Source organism: Juglans regia, chromosome 10 (genome assembly GCF_001411555.2).
Source record: "Juglans regia cultivar Chandler chromosome 10, Walnut 2.0, whole genome shotgun sequence".
NCBI lineage: Eukaryota > Viridiplantae > Streptophyta > Magnoliopsida > Fagales > Juglandaceae > Juglans > Juglans regia.
Genome location: NC_049910.1, coordinates 34860304 through 34877070, shown reverse-complemented (window position 1 = coordinate 34877070; position 16767 = coordinate 34860304). Strand labels below are relative to the sequence as shown.

The 16767-nt window shown below is 38.9% G+C and overlaps 1 protein-coding gene across 2 annotated transcripts; it reads right to left on the bottom strand.

Moving 5' to 3' along the window:
* Positions 1-710: 710 nt before the first annotated feature.
* Positions 711-16742, bottom strand: LOC108981947 (MACPF domain-containing protein At4g24290-like). Of its 2 annotated transcripts, none has more exons than XM_018953215.2 (8): positions 16138-16742; positions 15308-15546; positions 14551-14743; positions 12319-12384; positions 11225-11417; positions 3062-3225; positions 1356-2040; positions 711-1036 (listed from the first exon to the last, which is right to left on the bottom strand). In XM_018953215.2, the coding sequence occupies exons 1-7, from the start codon at positions 16411-16413 to the stop codon at positions 1357-1359; spliced, it is 1815 nt and encodes a 604-aa protein (XP_018808760.1). In that variant the 5' UTR covers positions 16414-16742; the 3' UTR covers positions 711-1036; position 1356. The 2 variants fall into 2 exon arrangements, with proteins under 2 accessions (XP_018808760.1, XP_018808753.1); XM_018953208.2 differs by having other exon boundaries at positions 711-1054; positions 16138-16741.
* Between the last annotated feature and the right edge of the window lie 25 nt (positions 16743-16767).

Sequence of the window (16767 nt, the reverse complement as noted above, 5' to 3'; positions counted from 1 at the left end):
TAAATACATATTCGATTTTTTTAATATGATCAAAGTTTATGTTAGTGTTGTTCTTACATTATTATAAGTTGGACTAACAATCTTTGATACAATCTAAGAATTCAACTCGATCGAACACAATATTTTTTAGTCATGTCATTTTGAAGCTAACTTTAAATTTCACGCTTTAACTTTAAATTAGGTTTTTTTTCTTTTTAAATTTGACCTTTTATGTATTATAATTCAACCAAGATTCATTTTTTGCACAACACAAAAAAACAAAATGTGTAAGAAAAATCATACTATTCGTTTGGATATTGTTGATAGGAAAATGATACTCTCACCACTGGTTCTTACCGCTTGATGTTACCGCTAAAATTTTTTATTTTATATTTTAATTTTTCCTTTTACTTAGTTATTAAAGAAGTATTTTTTAATAATATTCTGATTTTTTTATTTTTTAAAATATATTTAAAAGTGTTTAAAAATACATATAAAAAATAACGATAACCAAAAAGATCAATTATATCTAACGGTAGCTCCCAACTCGGTAGACGTATAAAACACCGTCCTTGTTGAAATGGTGGGACTATACAACGAGGAAACCTACTTAGATGATTGAATAGAGAAATATCATTATCATTCTTTGATCTATCATCTTTTTATCATTTCCAGCCTTAGCGTTGAATGATTGCTAGATCATGTCATATCAGAGAGTGATAAGAAGACTATTTAAAAGATGATGAATGAAGTTCCTCCATTGAACAACCTTCCTTGTGTTTATCCTGTAATCAAGGCATACAGATAAATTACTATCTTAGTCCCAAATTCGTTCTTCGTTTTCAAACAGAAGTCAGAACACCAGGCACCCAACCAAAGCAAAGCCAAAGCCAAAGCCAATATCAGTACTGTTGTATGCGAGAATTTTGCCACTTCATTTCGCTTTTCAAATAAATTTTGACAGGCATCCATATCAACTATGCTGCATAGCATCCTCTTCATTTTAGTTGAAATGGAGAGAGTCCTTGTAGGTTGCTGTTGGCGGCATCTAGGATACCTGCACACGCACACAACACTTGCAGAGAGAGAGAAGAGAGAGAGAAAGCAACCACCACCAAAGTGAATTTCTTGGACGATACAAATATATTAATGTTGGCTACAGCAATGCTTAATCTACAAGAAATAAAGCAAAATTTACACAAAAAGAATAAACAATTTTATATACAATCAGCTCGCCAAAACATCCAAGTTCCAACACAAATTTAACACAGCGTGAGAGACGCCCAAAAACCAATTAATCCTCATTTCTTGTGTAGATGTATAATTCTCTATTTTCTTTGATCATCCTCCCTTCCCATAGAAAAATTATACCATACCTTAGTAATCCTCAGGGACCTCTTCATCAGGTAAACTCACTGTCAAGAGAGAATACTTGACTTTGAGAGAGATTTTAGCCTTCTCAACAAGAAGCCTCGCCCCTGATACAACCCAGTAACCAGGTGAGTCCTGTGGCCCTCTTGTCATCTCTGTCGTGTCAACATATCTTAGAAGCTTCGGTGTCATGGTTGGCACTGGAGGGCCCCCAGGATACACAGCAGAGTTTATGTTCACTTCATCTGGCCGAGGTGGCTGTTTTTGAGCATTTGAGAAACGGGTGCTGATCAAGGTCGAGATTATTCCAGATTTTTGGGCCAAACCAGGGGAACCATCCCACTCACTTTTAACAGCCATGGCGCCAATAAATTTAGAGAAATGGAGCCGTAAGAATAAAACTTTCTTCAATCCAGAGTCGCTAACTTCAAAGCGTGCCCCAGTAACAACAGAGAAATCATCATCAGACTCGACAGGGGCTGTGCACACATGAGAGAAGCTCTTCCACTGAACCTTTTCGTAGTACCTGCGGTCAGATGATAGGTGAGAGACTTTGTAATTCGGTTCATCCTTGAGTTGAAAGGTCTTTGGCTGTGAGGAAAGGTGCTGCAGGTGAATTGCTAAGCAGTTGCTTCTTTTTCCCTCCAAATAAAGCCGGAGGCCAGTAACTGGCTTCTTTTCCACATCAACCTGTCCAAAGAATTCGCATCTAAGTACTGTGCCAACACATAATACAATAACTCAACCCATTCGCATGCAATGAATTAAAAGACGATGCAGAGACACCCAGCCATGAGATATACAAGTCAGAAAGCTCCATAACATGATTTATTTTCTTTTCATCCTCTTTTTTTTTCCTTTCCTGTAAAATATCACAAGAGCATTTGACAGCAAATTCAAGACTGCACGACTTCTTCCAGTTTGTTAAGACAAAATGCAGGATGGAGATAATAGAAGATAAACTGATATGATCACCCCTATCAGGCAACTTGTATTAACATTCTTTTTTCTTTTTAATAAGTAACCATCTCTAGATCAGGAAGGTAAAGTCAGAACCCTATGCCACAGAGGACACAATCTAATCTAGCCCCTTCACCACCTCCACCCAAACCCTGCCTTTTCATTGAGACATAGTTCATTTATGAATTCCTCTGGGTATTTGAATAGCAGATACTCTCTCTGATGAACAGCCCAACAGGGAAGTAAGGTATCAGCCATCAAGATAGCTCATAACTTAGAACCCAAAGTCACCAGGCCATCCTCAAGGTAATTAACTTAGTAGAGATGAGATTTTCAGTCTATCTATAAAATATAACATATCCTAGTCCAACTTAAAAAAGAAAAAGGAAAAAAGTCCAAATAAGTCAGCAATGAAATTGCTACCCGCAGATTCAAGTTCAAGTTATTCTAATGATAAACCGCAAATCAGTTCTCTTTAGCCAACTGTTCCTGTTTTTCAGTGAAAGGTCTAAACAAACCTTCACATTTAGCACAGAATCTAAAAGTGGTTCGTCAGCCATAGGATTCATGACTAGAATTATGATTTCATATATGCCCTCTTCTTAGGCATCCATTTCCTCTTCTCAAGGGCAACATACATAACTCAGAAAATTTTAAAATAAATTAAATAATAAAAGGTAAATAAATAGACACAAGGAAAACTCTTCAAAAATGAATAAAGATTTTCCCATATAAGACTAAAGAGTATTACTGGAGTTTTGTTAACATAGAGCTTAGGACCCATTAAGCTGAACTGTAAAGATGCACTATGCTGCTTCCGATCTGGACCAAGGGGAATGTCACCAAATACTGGCGCCCATTGCCTTGGAAGTTGAAACTCCAAAAACTGATGTAGTTCTTGAATTGGCGGTTTATCTGCATCCATGAAACATGAACAAAAGAATGACTGTTTACATTTTCCTATTATAACACAAATTTGAGCCAAACAATTTACATCAAATTCAAATGAGTTATTATGCATAAGCATAAAACCATCAACAATAAGGCCATCAGATTACTCTTAGAAACGTGAGGTAATAGTCAAATAAAATGTGTAGCTGTAACGCCTCAAAGGAGGCCTAAGCCACATCTAGGCCTATACTCCAAAAGGACTAGTCAATGATACAATTGGAGCTCCATTGGAATCACTATAAGGAGCAAGAACTTCTCCCTCCCAAGTAATGTGGGATCCCATAAACCACCTACCCTTATCACGTATCAATCAATATGGGGTATCACAATTTCCTCCCCTTATATTTCCAACGTCCTCATCGGGCCCATCCATCGTAGGTGGCACAGCTCAAGTCCCACATTTTTAGTTGGGATAGACTCTGCTACTAATACCATTTGTAACATCCCAAGGGAGGCCCAAGCCACATCTGAGCCTATAATCCAAAAGGACTAGTTAATGATACAATTGGAACCATTATAAAGAGCAAGAACTTCTCCTCCCCAAGCAATATGGGATCTACCCTTATCACTTATCGATCAATATGGGGTATCATAGTAGGACACATGGCAATGGACTAAGAAAATTACATTAAAGGGTTTACTTTTGGCAATGGGTGTTTATTCATTAATACAATGAGAAAACAACCATCCATGGCTATCAAAGATAGTTATGAGTCCACTTTCTTATGTAAACTTATTGGGTGTTTGGAATCCAACTGAATTTTCCAGACAAGAAGTTTAAATTTTTTTTTACTCCCTTGGCCCACACTACATAACCGTTTGCAAATGGAATGCAGTAAAACAAAATAAAAATAAACTCTTCCTAAAATGCCCATGATCAAGGTATGGACGTGAACATGGGGTAATTCGACACACAAATGGCCGCTTACAATATTCCCTAGAAAAACCAAAATGCAACCATATATTGCTTAGACGCTGTTTTCACAAAACAATTCTAGTTCAAAGGGAATTATCTTCTACTTTATGATTGCTTCAGAACTAGATTAAACTGATTGTATGGTTTAACAAACGCCCTCTCCTTTCCATGCCACTAACCCTCGTATTATATTTGAACTTAAAAACAATGACATGAATTCAAGCAAAAGCAATAATGCCTTGGTCCCACTGACCTTAAATTGCATAACCATTAGGGTAAGCTTCTCTTCACATAACTACATTTTTCAAGGAAACAATGAAGCTGTATTCCGACCATGATTACAATTTATTCTTAGGGAAGAAGGCAAAAAATGGAAATAATGCCAGTTTGAACTTGGGGCTTGAATAGACTTGTAAGTTGATCATGAGTCTTACTGTTATTTATTTAATTCCTTGCAGTTTTATTTATTGTCAACTTTCAGGCTTACGAATGTAATTTCAGATTTTTGGATATAGGCTGTACTTTAGTCTCTTGGATGTTAATGTTCATTATGGTATTAGGTTTTTATTTGTGGTTTTACTATTAATTTTTGGATTCAGTGGTCAAAGGCCAAGGAGTCCAAGTCCTAATAGAATTCAGCATTTAGCACCAATATATGGTAAACTTAGTGAATAAACTACTTATCAAAATAAATAAATAAATAACAATAATAATAATAATAATAAATAAATAAAACTTAGTGAATAAACCCCTAGGGGTGGCTCGTGTGGTAAGGACCCTGGTCTTGGGAGTATGCCCTAGGTCTAAGGTTCAAACCACCCTTGGGTGCAAACAATTTGTCCAGGCCACGTCCTATCAGTGAAAAGCTGATGATTTACCTAATTCATCTAATGGGGATGCGTTACAAGGGTCCAAGTTCAACCGGGCAAAAGGAATGTAGTCAGTCTCCGGGATTCCTCGTCATTAAAAAAATTAGGCCTACTTCATGAAGTACAGCCATTATGCAAATTTCCAGCAAAATTGCTTGAGGATTGTGTGATGCAACCCCATCCAAGGAGTGAGGTCAAGAAACCTTAGTTTTTTTATCAATAAACAAATTTTATTGATAGAAATAACCATAGCCAAAGTACATGGGACATATACAACAGCAGCAACTAGTCAGGATTGTCAAGAGATACAAGTCAGTCATGGAGATTCAAATCATTGAAATCTATTACAATTGACCAATGGAATAGTGTTAATAGTGAAGGAGTGTGCAATAACATTGGGTACTCAGGAGTTTCTGCGAACTCGTAGAAAAGGGGACACTGTGATAATAGTGAGGAAGGGACGTAACTTTAATGATAGTTTTATCTCCATCTCAGAATTTGGTCGTGATAAGAGGAGAGGATTGCTTGTGATTCCGGAAGGAAGGAAGGGGGAGGGATGGAAGAAGCTTGCTAATATTTTAATGGAGATGGCTGATATCCAGATAGTTGCTGCAAAGAAGAGCAAAGGTGAGGGAGGTGCTCCATCATCGTGGGCAGGAGGTGCAAGGTCGTACAGTGAAGTGCTGAAGAAGGTACCGTATCGTGCTGCGTTTGACGTGGTGTCAAGTGCAACCATCTCTGAGGACGTGCAGCGGCATGGTGTAGCAGAAAGCAAATTGGCAGGGCTAAATGAGGAAAGCATTTTGAAGACGTTAGCTGGATTGGAGGAGAAGATCGGCATTGTGTTAGATGAGATAAATTATCTAAAATGGTGCGTTAAAGGTAAGGAGGTGGTGGGCTGAAATGGTGGGCTTGGTATGGGTCTGGGCAGAGCGATGGGCTTGGGCAAGGGTCAGGCTTTAGGCCCTGTGAAGGCCTAGAGGGCAGTGGAGACAGTTGGGTCAAGGAAGGTTCTCGGATCCGAGATATCAGACCAGGGACAGCGGGTGGCGCCGATAAGTTCATTACCGGCAACCCTGCCGGCACAGAAGCTGCCAACAACCTCGGTCGAACCCTCTGGTGAGACGGAAAAGGAGATCCAACTCGGATCCGAGACTTTGGACCAGGGTCATGTTGCTCCTGTGGCGCCGATAAGTGCATTATCGGCATCCCTGCCGGCACAGAAGTTGCCGACACCCTCGGTCGACCACTCAGGTGAGACGGTAAAGGAGTTCCGACGGGAAGAGGTAGAGGAGGGGGAGTTTCTGGCGTTAACTTCTGCGTCTGTGGAGAATGGACTATCGGAACTGTGTGTGGTGGACGAGTTCCCAGAAGTGGTGCACGAGCAGTCTAGCTTGAGGGAGAGAGAGAGATGTCTCTTTGCGGTGAGGTGTTTTCGCGGGACAATGATGTGGTTCAGAGTGGTCTTCCACTTTTGGTGATGAGTAGACCTGATGAGTTATTTTCTGGGGATGATCCTCCTCTTAATAATATGGTTTTAAGTGGTGAAACAAATAAGCTGGATGTTTCGGTGATTCCCAATAACAGTGTTGGGGAAGAGGGGGCTCTTACTCCTTTATGTACACTCCCCCCCAGTGATTATGGGAGTTGTTCGACGAATTGGATTTTCAAAAAGGTAGAGGAGCTACATAAAATTTTTGGAGTCTCTTTTGGAGGTTATGAGGAACAATTTATGGCCCTTCTTGTGGCTATTGAAGCTAGCCGTTCGAAATCAGCCTCAAAACAAGATAGGGAACTTAAACGCTTGACATGCTCCATCAATTATGATGTCAAGGAGGGGAGTAGTGGAAGGGTTAGATCAAAAGGGAGGAGTAAGTTAAGCTTTAATGAAGCCTAAGATCGTTTCTTAGAATGTAAGGGGTCTCAATGATAGGGACAAACGCCTTCGGATCAAAACGCTATTGAGATTATGGAAGGGAGATGTGATATGCTTGCAAGAAACAAAGTTGGGTTTTATTGATAGAAGTTTTGTGCGTAGTATTTGGGGATGTTCTTATATGGGCTGGTCCTATTTGGCCTCTCAGGGAGCATCAGGTGGAGTATTATTAATGTGGGATAAAAGAGTGGTTGAGGCGATTGAGGAGTGTGTTGGATAGTTTTCGGTTTCGGTGTTATTCAAAAATGTGAGCGATGGGTGGATTTGGGCTTTTGCAGGGTCTTATGGTCCTAACATAGATAGAGATAGACGACAGTTGTGGGAGGAGTTGGCGGGAATACACTCTTTATGGGATGTGCCGTGGTGTATGGGGGGTGATTTTAACATTACTCGTTTTCCTAGTGAATGATCGGGGCTCCATCGACACACTTTGGCCATGGCAGAATTCTCTGAGTTCATCTTTGATATGGATCTTATGGACCTCCCTTTGGTGGGTGGTGAGTATACTTGGTCTAATGGCCGTGCTTGGTCGAAATTGGATAGATTTCTTGTCTCGCCGTTATGGGAAGCCCACTATCCAGAAGTTAGTCAGAAAAGGTTAGCTAGAGTCAGCTCAGACCATTTTCCCATCCTCTTAGATTGTGGTGGCATTCAAGGGGGTCGCCGGTATTTCAAGTTTGAGAATATGTGGCTTAAGGTGGACGGGTTTGTAGAGATGGTGAGAACTTGGTGGACTTCGTACCAGTTTAGTGGCACTCCAAGTTTTATTCTTGCAGGTAAGATGAAGGCTCTAAAGCAAGACCTGAAGAAATGAAACTTGGAAGTTTTTGGTCACATTGACAATCAAAAGTCTATTTTGATGGAGGAGTTGCAGGAGTTGGAGGGTAAGGAATTATTGGGAAGGGCTTCGGAGGAGGAGTTATTGAGAAAAGTAACGGTTGTGGCAGAATTGGAAAGGGTGTTGCTGTTAGAAGAGATTTCATGGCGTCAAAAATCCAGAGCCCTCTGGTTGAAAGAGGGTGATAGGTGTACGAAGTTTTTTCACAAAATGGCTAATTCTCATCGACGTAATAATGCGATTGAGTTGTTACATTCAGGTACACAGGTGCTATCTTCTTCGGCTGATCTAGAAAGTCACATTGCACATTATTATGAGACTCTGCTTACCGAACCAGTAACTTGGAGGCCGAAGCTTGATGACTTATCGTTTGAGGCAATTGATCCGCAGCTTGTGAGTGTATTGGAGAGACCTTTTGTGGAAGATGAGATTTTCAAGGTCATATCTGGTATGGCTAAGGACAAAGCGCCGGGTCCGGATGGTTTCTCAATGGGTTTCTTCCAAACTTGTTGGGATGTGGTGAAAGGTGATGTCTTGCGGGTGTTCAGTGAATTTCATGCTTATCAAAAGCTTGAAAAATCACTTAATGCGACTTTTATTGCACTCATTCCAAAGAAATATGGGGCGTCGAATATTGAGGATTTTCGCCCAATAAGTTTGATTAGCAGTGTCTATAAGATTATTTCAAAGGTCCTTGCTAATCGGCTTAGTCTAGTACTGGAAAATATTATCTCCAAACCTCAGAATGCTTTTATTCATGGGAGATATATACTTGATTCGGTGCTCATTGCAAATGAGTGTTTGGATGCTAGATTGAGGGAGGGAAGTCCAGGTATTCTTTGCAAGCTAGATATGGAGAAGGCTTATGACCATGTGAACTAGGATTTCCTTTTGTATTTATTGAAGAGGTGTGGTTTCGGCGATAGGTGGATTTCTTGGATGCGTTTTTGCATTTCAACGGCCCGGTTTTCAGTGCTAGTTAATGGCACTACTGCAGGTTTTTTTCATAGTTCGAGGGGTTTGCGACAGGGTGATCCATTATCTCCCTTTCTTTTTGTCATAGTTATGGAGGCGTTGAGCAAGATGTTGCAGGCTACTGTTAGTGGGGGTTTTTTATCTGGTTTTCAGGTGGGAAATGGCTCTGGTAGCTCTTGTATCATTTCACATCTTCTTTTTGCAAACGACACCCTGTTGTTTTGTGAAGCGGATAGGAGTCAGGTCCAAACTTTGCGTGCATTATTACTTTGTTTTGAAGCAGTATCAGGGCTTAAGGTGAACCTTGACAAGTCTGAGTTGGATCCGGTGGGTGTGGTCCCTAATATACGCAATCTAGCAAGTCTTCTGGGTTGCAGGGTGTCCTCGTTCCCAATGAAATATCTGGGTCTTCCGTTAGGAGCTACTTTCAAGAGTAGAGCTATATGGGATGGGGTGGTAGAAAAGATAGAGAAAAGGTTAGCTGGATGGAAAAGGGTGTATCTATCGAAAGGAGGTCGTCTCACTCTTATCAAGAGTACCCTTACAAACCTCCCCACTTATTTTTTATCCCTTTTTCCTATGCCTGCAGGGGTGGTGAATAGAATTGAGAAACTCTTCAAGGCATTTCTATGGGGAGGCTTAGGGGAGGAGAAGAAAGTTCATTTGGTTAATTGGAAGACAATATGTTATCCAGTTGAGTATGGGGGGTTGGGTGTGTGTAATTTGAGAACTTTTAATAAAGTGTTGTTGGAGAAATGGCTTTGGAGATATCATATGGAAGATGGTTCTTTGTGGAGGGAAATAATAGATGCTAAATATGGGGTTGAATGGGGTGGTTGGTGTTCTAAAGAAGTGAGAGGGGGGCATGGAGTGGGGCTATGGAAGTTTATAAGGAAGGGGTGGATTATTTTAGTAAATCATATTCGTTTTGTCGCAGGTGAGGGTGACCGAATCAGTTTTTGGCGGGATGTGTGGTGTGGAGATCATGCATTGGAAAGAGTGTTTCCAGCTTTATATCGTATTGCAGTTAACAATGACGTTTCTGTGGCGGAAGTGCGATTATTTGCTCATGGTTCGCATCAGTAGAATATTCTGTTTAATAGAGATATTCATGATTGGGAATTATCTATGGTTTCAGATTTTTTCAGCTTGTTACATTCTTTAGGGTCTACTAGGGCGCAACAAGACAGCTTGAAATGGAGGTTCCAGGATCATAAGAAATTCTCAGTAAAAGCGTATTATAAAATTTTGATTTCACAAGATCACACCTCATTCCCTTGGACGAACATTTGGAGGTCTCGAGTGCCCTCTAGAGTTGCTTTCTTTGTTTGGAATGCCACCCTTGTGAAGATCTTAACCACGGATAATTTGAGGAAGAGAGGATGCGTTGTACTGGATTGGTGTTACATGTGTAGAAAGAATGGAGAATCGGTAGATCACCTTTTACTACATTGTGACGTAGCAAGAGGGTTGTGGGATGAGATTTTTTGATGGGTCGGTGTGGCTTGGGTAATGCCTAGGAGAGTGGTGGAGCTGATGGGTTGTTGGAGAAAATTGCAGGGCAGTCATCAAGTGGCAGCAGTTTGGAGAATGATTCCGTTGTGTATCATGTGGTGTATTTGGACGGAAAGGAATATGCGCTGCTTCGAAGACAAGGAAAGAACAATGATGGAGCTGAAGAATCATTTTCTACACACTTTATTGCTTTGGTTTTCAGCTATTATATTAAATGGGGATGATATACATGAATTCCTATCTTTAGTTTAACGCTCTTAGAATGTATCTAGGTGTTCAACTGTATACTTCCTGTGTACTAGGTATATGCCTATTTCATTCACATCAATAAAGTTTATATCTTACTTATCAAAAAAAAAAAAAAAAAAATTATGCTAGAAACCTTAGTGATGCTTATAATTAACTATACTTTCCCCTTTACTTATAAAAAAAAAAACCTTTCCCCTTTTCCTATTTCTTCGAATTTCTAGAAATTTCCCATCGAATTCCAGCAAAGATTAGTTCTGCAAATATACCTATTTTCTACTAAATCCAAATCTTTAAACCTGTAAACTACATAGTATCAAATAATTCTCAAATATCCCATGAAAGCCCAAATGCTCTTCCTGATCACTGTTCACAGCCCAGGAACAGCAACCAGACCCTAACTTCTACTCCTTATTTCCATCACCAAATCACCTTTCCCTTACAATCTTCCAAACCCTACATCCCAAATATATTTTGTTCTTTTACCAAAAACCCTAAAAAAATCAGTGGCCAAATAAACCATAGCTAGCCTAAAGGTCTTCACTGATTTTCTCAGATTTCTCCTCCATCAAAGGGTTCAGCAGCATAACAATTGAAGATACAAAACAGTGTCCCAGCTGCTAAATAGAATGCAATAAGTGCAAAATAAGAAGACAATTCATACTTACATCGAAGATAAAGATTGATGGCATGGCTCAAAAAGCCACTGCCATGAAGTCCACTCAACAACGATGAGATCGGGATGAATGACATTGAGATCACATCAGGTTCCAACTGAACCGTCTGAGACCACTCATTGTGAGATAGACCTCTACTCAAGGTTCCCCCTTTCCTCTTGCATGTGAATTTAACATCCTGCAACTGAAATATAAAAGACATAAGCAACTAAAAGCAAAATCGATTCTGATGATATGCAGAAGTCAAAAACTTTAGAGAACAGCAAAATGGCTGCAATGAACATTCACGTGTGTGTGTGAAAACCACCATATAGACGAGTGTGGTTAAGTAAAAATCTGACAAGTCCCATATTGTCCAATTGGGACCTTTGCTGGTAGATATAATATAACCATGCTTTCAAATCAACGACACTATAAACTGCACTGATGAATGTTGTGAGACTGAGACTAACATGTATTGTAGAGCAGGATTCTGATACTGATGAATGTTCTTGTACTGGTAATATTTGATTCTCATATAAACCACAAGAATAGGCTTAGAGGGCTGAATAAATATGATGAAAACTGGACAAGACTGCCAATTGCAGTTAGTTAACCCACCATGGAGGCAGTGTTGGTGACACAGGTTTATACCATATCTGCTAAAAGAAAACAAACTACATGTTCATTATTACTTATTACCATACCGCATAATCGTTAAATTGAATTAAACATGTTTATTTTACATATATACATGTAACATTTGTTTTACTTGTTTTGTTCCAATGACTGTTGGTTATCAGCATCTTAGATGAAACCAATGCGCCACTTTCCTATCCCTCATCTCTTATTCTTTCTTATAAACCAAGCATCACAATGAAAAAAACAGTATAATGTTCCACATTTTACCTAAACATCCACCATTAAAAGAAGCCAAAACATCAGAACGCTAACAATATAGAAGTAACTATTAAAATGAACCAGAAGAGTTCAATTGCAAACCAGAAAACAAATAACGCCATATTTAGTGCCATAGCCCATACTGTCTCATATGGGATCTTTTGACCACCACTACTCAATAAGGCATTTATGTACGGAAAGTTTACCTCATTATGGTAGTAAGAACTAGATTGAACTGCATCTATAAAGGGGATCCCACTCTCCTTGATGAACTGAAAGAAAATTATGACAGAAGTCAAGATAACTGCATAACATGTCCTTAGTTTAAACTTCATTTCTTCCAAATTATTTAAACAAAACATTGCAAAATAAATCCATCCTCAATCATGATGCAAAATTATTAACCATAAGAAAACATAAATAGAGGGAAATGGAGCTTAAAAAGTGCGGCAAACTTTTTACAAAAAGTACAGTTTCGACCTCTAAGCACCATCATGAAGTTCTAAGATTTACCAAATTATATTTAATTTAAATACGAATTTGCACAAGGATGGCTCCTTTAAAAGAAAAACAACTTTAACCTTGTAATGATGCACCCCAGGTCCCTTACCAAGAGTGATTGCAGAAGCACGCACAATGTGGAATCTGATTAAAATTCATGAAATAGAATGTGGCAGCTCACCACTGATGGCAACTTAATGGGAAAAGTTACATCAGCAGAGACCTTGGAAATTCTATCATTGTCTGATCAGTAGCATGAGTGCGGTATGCAAAGTTAAATCAGCAGAGCCTGGGAATACTTTCATTGTCTGATCAGGAGCATGTTAGTGTGATAGTACTATTGGACATTTTTTTGTCCATTTCAGAAGAGCTTATGCTTTTGGGACAGTTGGAGTTGGAGTTGTGGTAAAAGTGCATGTGAAAAGAACAAAACACCAAGGCAGAAGTAGTTCAATTACCAAAAGCGAATGCATTTACAAATGCGCACTTCTAGTGAACTTAAAGTACAATTGTAGTCTTTTGAAAAGATATTACTGCTCGTCTAGACCACTAATTTAGACCAAGTAGATGAGGAAGATACCAGTGACAAATCTCTTGATGACAATGATGATGGTCCTAAGCTTAATGATGAGAATATTAAATACATTAGGATTGCATCAATTGCTAGCGTTAGCATAAAAGTCAATAACTACTACAATTATTGTGCTTTTTAGGTCATTGCCATTTGGTGATACTTTGATTCAACCACATACTTATTTTCATTATAGCTATCAAATATCATAGCTGTGTACGCTTTGTAAAGCACAAGAGAATTATATAAAATGCCATTGTTTAAAAACTTTATGTAATTAGTTGATCACTTATTTTTCATGTTGAATATAATCTTACAAATTGAGTTTAAAGGCTAAGATATGTTACCATCTTGCTATTTAAAACTTTTTTATTGTATTTATAAATATATATATATTTTTTATAAGAAATTTATAAATATATTTTTATCATACATTATTCTTAAAAATGTGCACTTCACTTCAATCAAGAACCCATGTGTGCTTTGCACCAAGGCTCTAGGCAGCATTTGCACTAAAGTGTGCTTGGAGCTTTCTGCCGTTTTCTCCAACACAGCATAAATGCATTATGAAAAGGTCGTGATGAGCCTTTCTTTCAAAGCATTTGCTCCAATCAATCAATAATTTACTTGATAACAAATCCACTATCATATTTCTAAACTTTAGTTAGCACTTCTTTTTTAGGCCAAAAAGGGTAAGGTGGGGGAGACCACAGGTTGATACTCTTACACTCTTATGCAACCTTCTAGCTGCTAGGGAGCCACTTAGAAGGGGGCTAGACGAGCCCACAGAAAGTACAAAAAGTGAGGTCAATGTGAAGAAATAGCAGGCACTCCCTCAAAGTGAACTTAATCTAAACAATAACCTCAGCCCCAACAGTGGTACTAAGTTGGTGGATAATGAGGAAGACTCTGATCTCCTTAGCATTGTGCCCATTGAGACTCAAACCCCTGACCCCCCGACCCCCCAACCACCAAACCACTTGGAAATAGTCCTCTTACCACGAAGCCAACACCCTCGGTGGTCTTTAATTAACACTCAATTCTAATAAAGCTATCAACAAGAGATGCTTCTGGCAGAGTTATGACAAGATGGATGAAGTGTTCGGGCAGTAGGACATCATCAAAGGATCCATCAGACTAGTGGAAGGACAAAAGGAACACAGATTCTAGCTCTAAAAGAAGACATGATGCATAGCAGAATATTTTAGCCTCAAATACATAATGAGTTAAAGATTAAAAGTGAAAAGGCTACACTGCAACCATCCAATTATGAACATGAATATAGCTTTGCACGACAAGATAAAACTGCTTCAGTTAATTCAGTTAAGATCATAATTCGTGGTGCACAAATAGAAATCCTTCAAACCTTCTGCCTCCCAATTGAATTCATTCCATGCTGTCCATTCCCATCTGCAAACATCTTGTCTGCCATATCCTTCAGATTCTTCTGTACATCAGCAGGTTGGAGAGGTGATGAATACTGTTGTTTCGCATATATTAAATCCTTGCCCCCCATTTTCACTCCAACTATAATATGTGTGCCATACTTCTCAACAAACCTGGAATTATCCAAACACAGCATAAGTTTGATACGTTCTTTATACTTAATACAGTAGGATTATATCATACACTTTATTAGAAAAAAACCGTTATTAAGAACTGCTAAGAAACATTACATATAAACAAATTTGCATAAAAATGAAAAAAAAAAAAAAAATCTATCACACAACGTGGGAATTTTGATTATTATTATGGTTATTGTTGTTTTTGTTGCATAAAAAATTGATATTGTTGTTATTATTATAGTGGTGATAATGGAAATGTGTCGAGCAAAAGGATGGAGGAGGAAATATGGAGTGATTTATGGAGGCTCATGAGATTAAAAAAATATGGGAGAGATGGAAAAATAGACCTAATTCGATGTGTAATCCCCCTTCCCCAAGAAAACAAGCAATTAAAGGAAATTCCAAAAAGTGAATTTCAACATAAGTTGTGAACTGCTTGTCATTAAAAAAATGTTGTGAACTTCTTTCTTTTGGCAGGATATGTAAATTGTAAACTAATATTTGCAGATACACTGCCCACAGATCGATGAGAACAAAGCTAAAAGCCATAGAACTCACCTTGCCAATGCAGCAGGATCCCATGATGATGGTACAGCTTGTTTTACATGATCACGCAATACCACCTGTGATTTTTCTAGTTCAATGTTGTAGAGTGTGATGAAGACACCATCAAAAGCAAGGCTTTTAGTGTTGGCAGCATCTTTCTGCCAGCTTCCCGTGAATTCAAATGCAGCATTGAAGTGGCCCGAGGGGATTTTACCAGAAAGAGAGAATTCCTTGTTAAACTGCTCTGACATCTAGAAGCATGAAACATGTCATTAAAGCATATAGAGGTTAAAGTGACAAGTGGAAACTAAGGACAACAGAACAAGACCTAATGATTGAGAAGAGAGCTAACTGTGCTTCTAACAATAAAACCAGAAAAGGGAAAAGGATGCGTACTCCAATACAAAAACTAAAGACCGATATAACCACTGAACATGCTTCTCAAAACACAATTAATTTTTTCATAGCATTTAAACTAAAAAATTTGAAGCTATCAAACTTCTTTTTAAAGACAAGTTTGCAGGAACTCTCGGAGTGACATAACTCCCAATATTATCAGCTATTTGGTGAATTCATATTAAAACCAGATAGCATACAATAGAAAAAGGGCAATTCAAATGTAAGAGCGGGTGATTTGAAAGGGTTAAAAGAAAGAAATAGACTAAGACAAACTAAGTCATTCCATGGATCCCACAAACCCCGGACAGAATTGAAACAAAAACAGATCCTCCTGTGTGCAGAAAATCAACCCCACAAAATCGACGAACTTAACGTTAGCCATCTTTGGAAACCGGAAAAAAAGACAATAATAACCTTGCGTAGATAATATAAGCCCGATATACCTGCTGAAAAGATAGAACATCAGAGGCGAACCTCAGACGGTCGCCTTTATCACACTTGATGGACTTGGGCACATTTGGAATGGAGAGTCTACCGGGGGGAACGACCAAGACGCGGTGATCATCATCGATGATGATCAGCCTGGGTTCGGCCGAGTTCCTCTTACAGTACTTAAGCTTCAAATCATCGGTCAGGTCGTAACCCAGCCCAATCGATTCTATGGCGGCCGCCACTGCCATCTTCTCCCCGTTCCCCATCTTCTTCTTGTTGCTTATCATTCTAACCCACTCACTCTCTCTCTCTCTCTCTCTCTCTCTCTCTCTCTCTCTCTATCTTCTATCTATCTCTCTCTCTTTCTCCCTACTACCCTATGATCATCCACCACAAGCCTTCAAGAACGAACAAATAACGGAACTACTCGAAGAAAAGGAAGAAGTCGCCTTCGAAAAAAAGAAAGAAATGCAAGAGGAATCGAGGATGACTGGTCAAACCAAAGCCTGAGATTTTTTAAAAACTTAAAAACTCTTTTTTTATTTTTCTTTTCTTCTCCATTGGTTTAATGGGCATTTGCAGCGGTTTGAATAGGTTAGGTACGTGAAAGTGTGAAAAACTCAAAAAGTAGTATTTGGGTG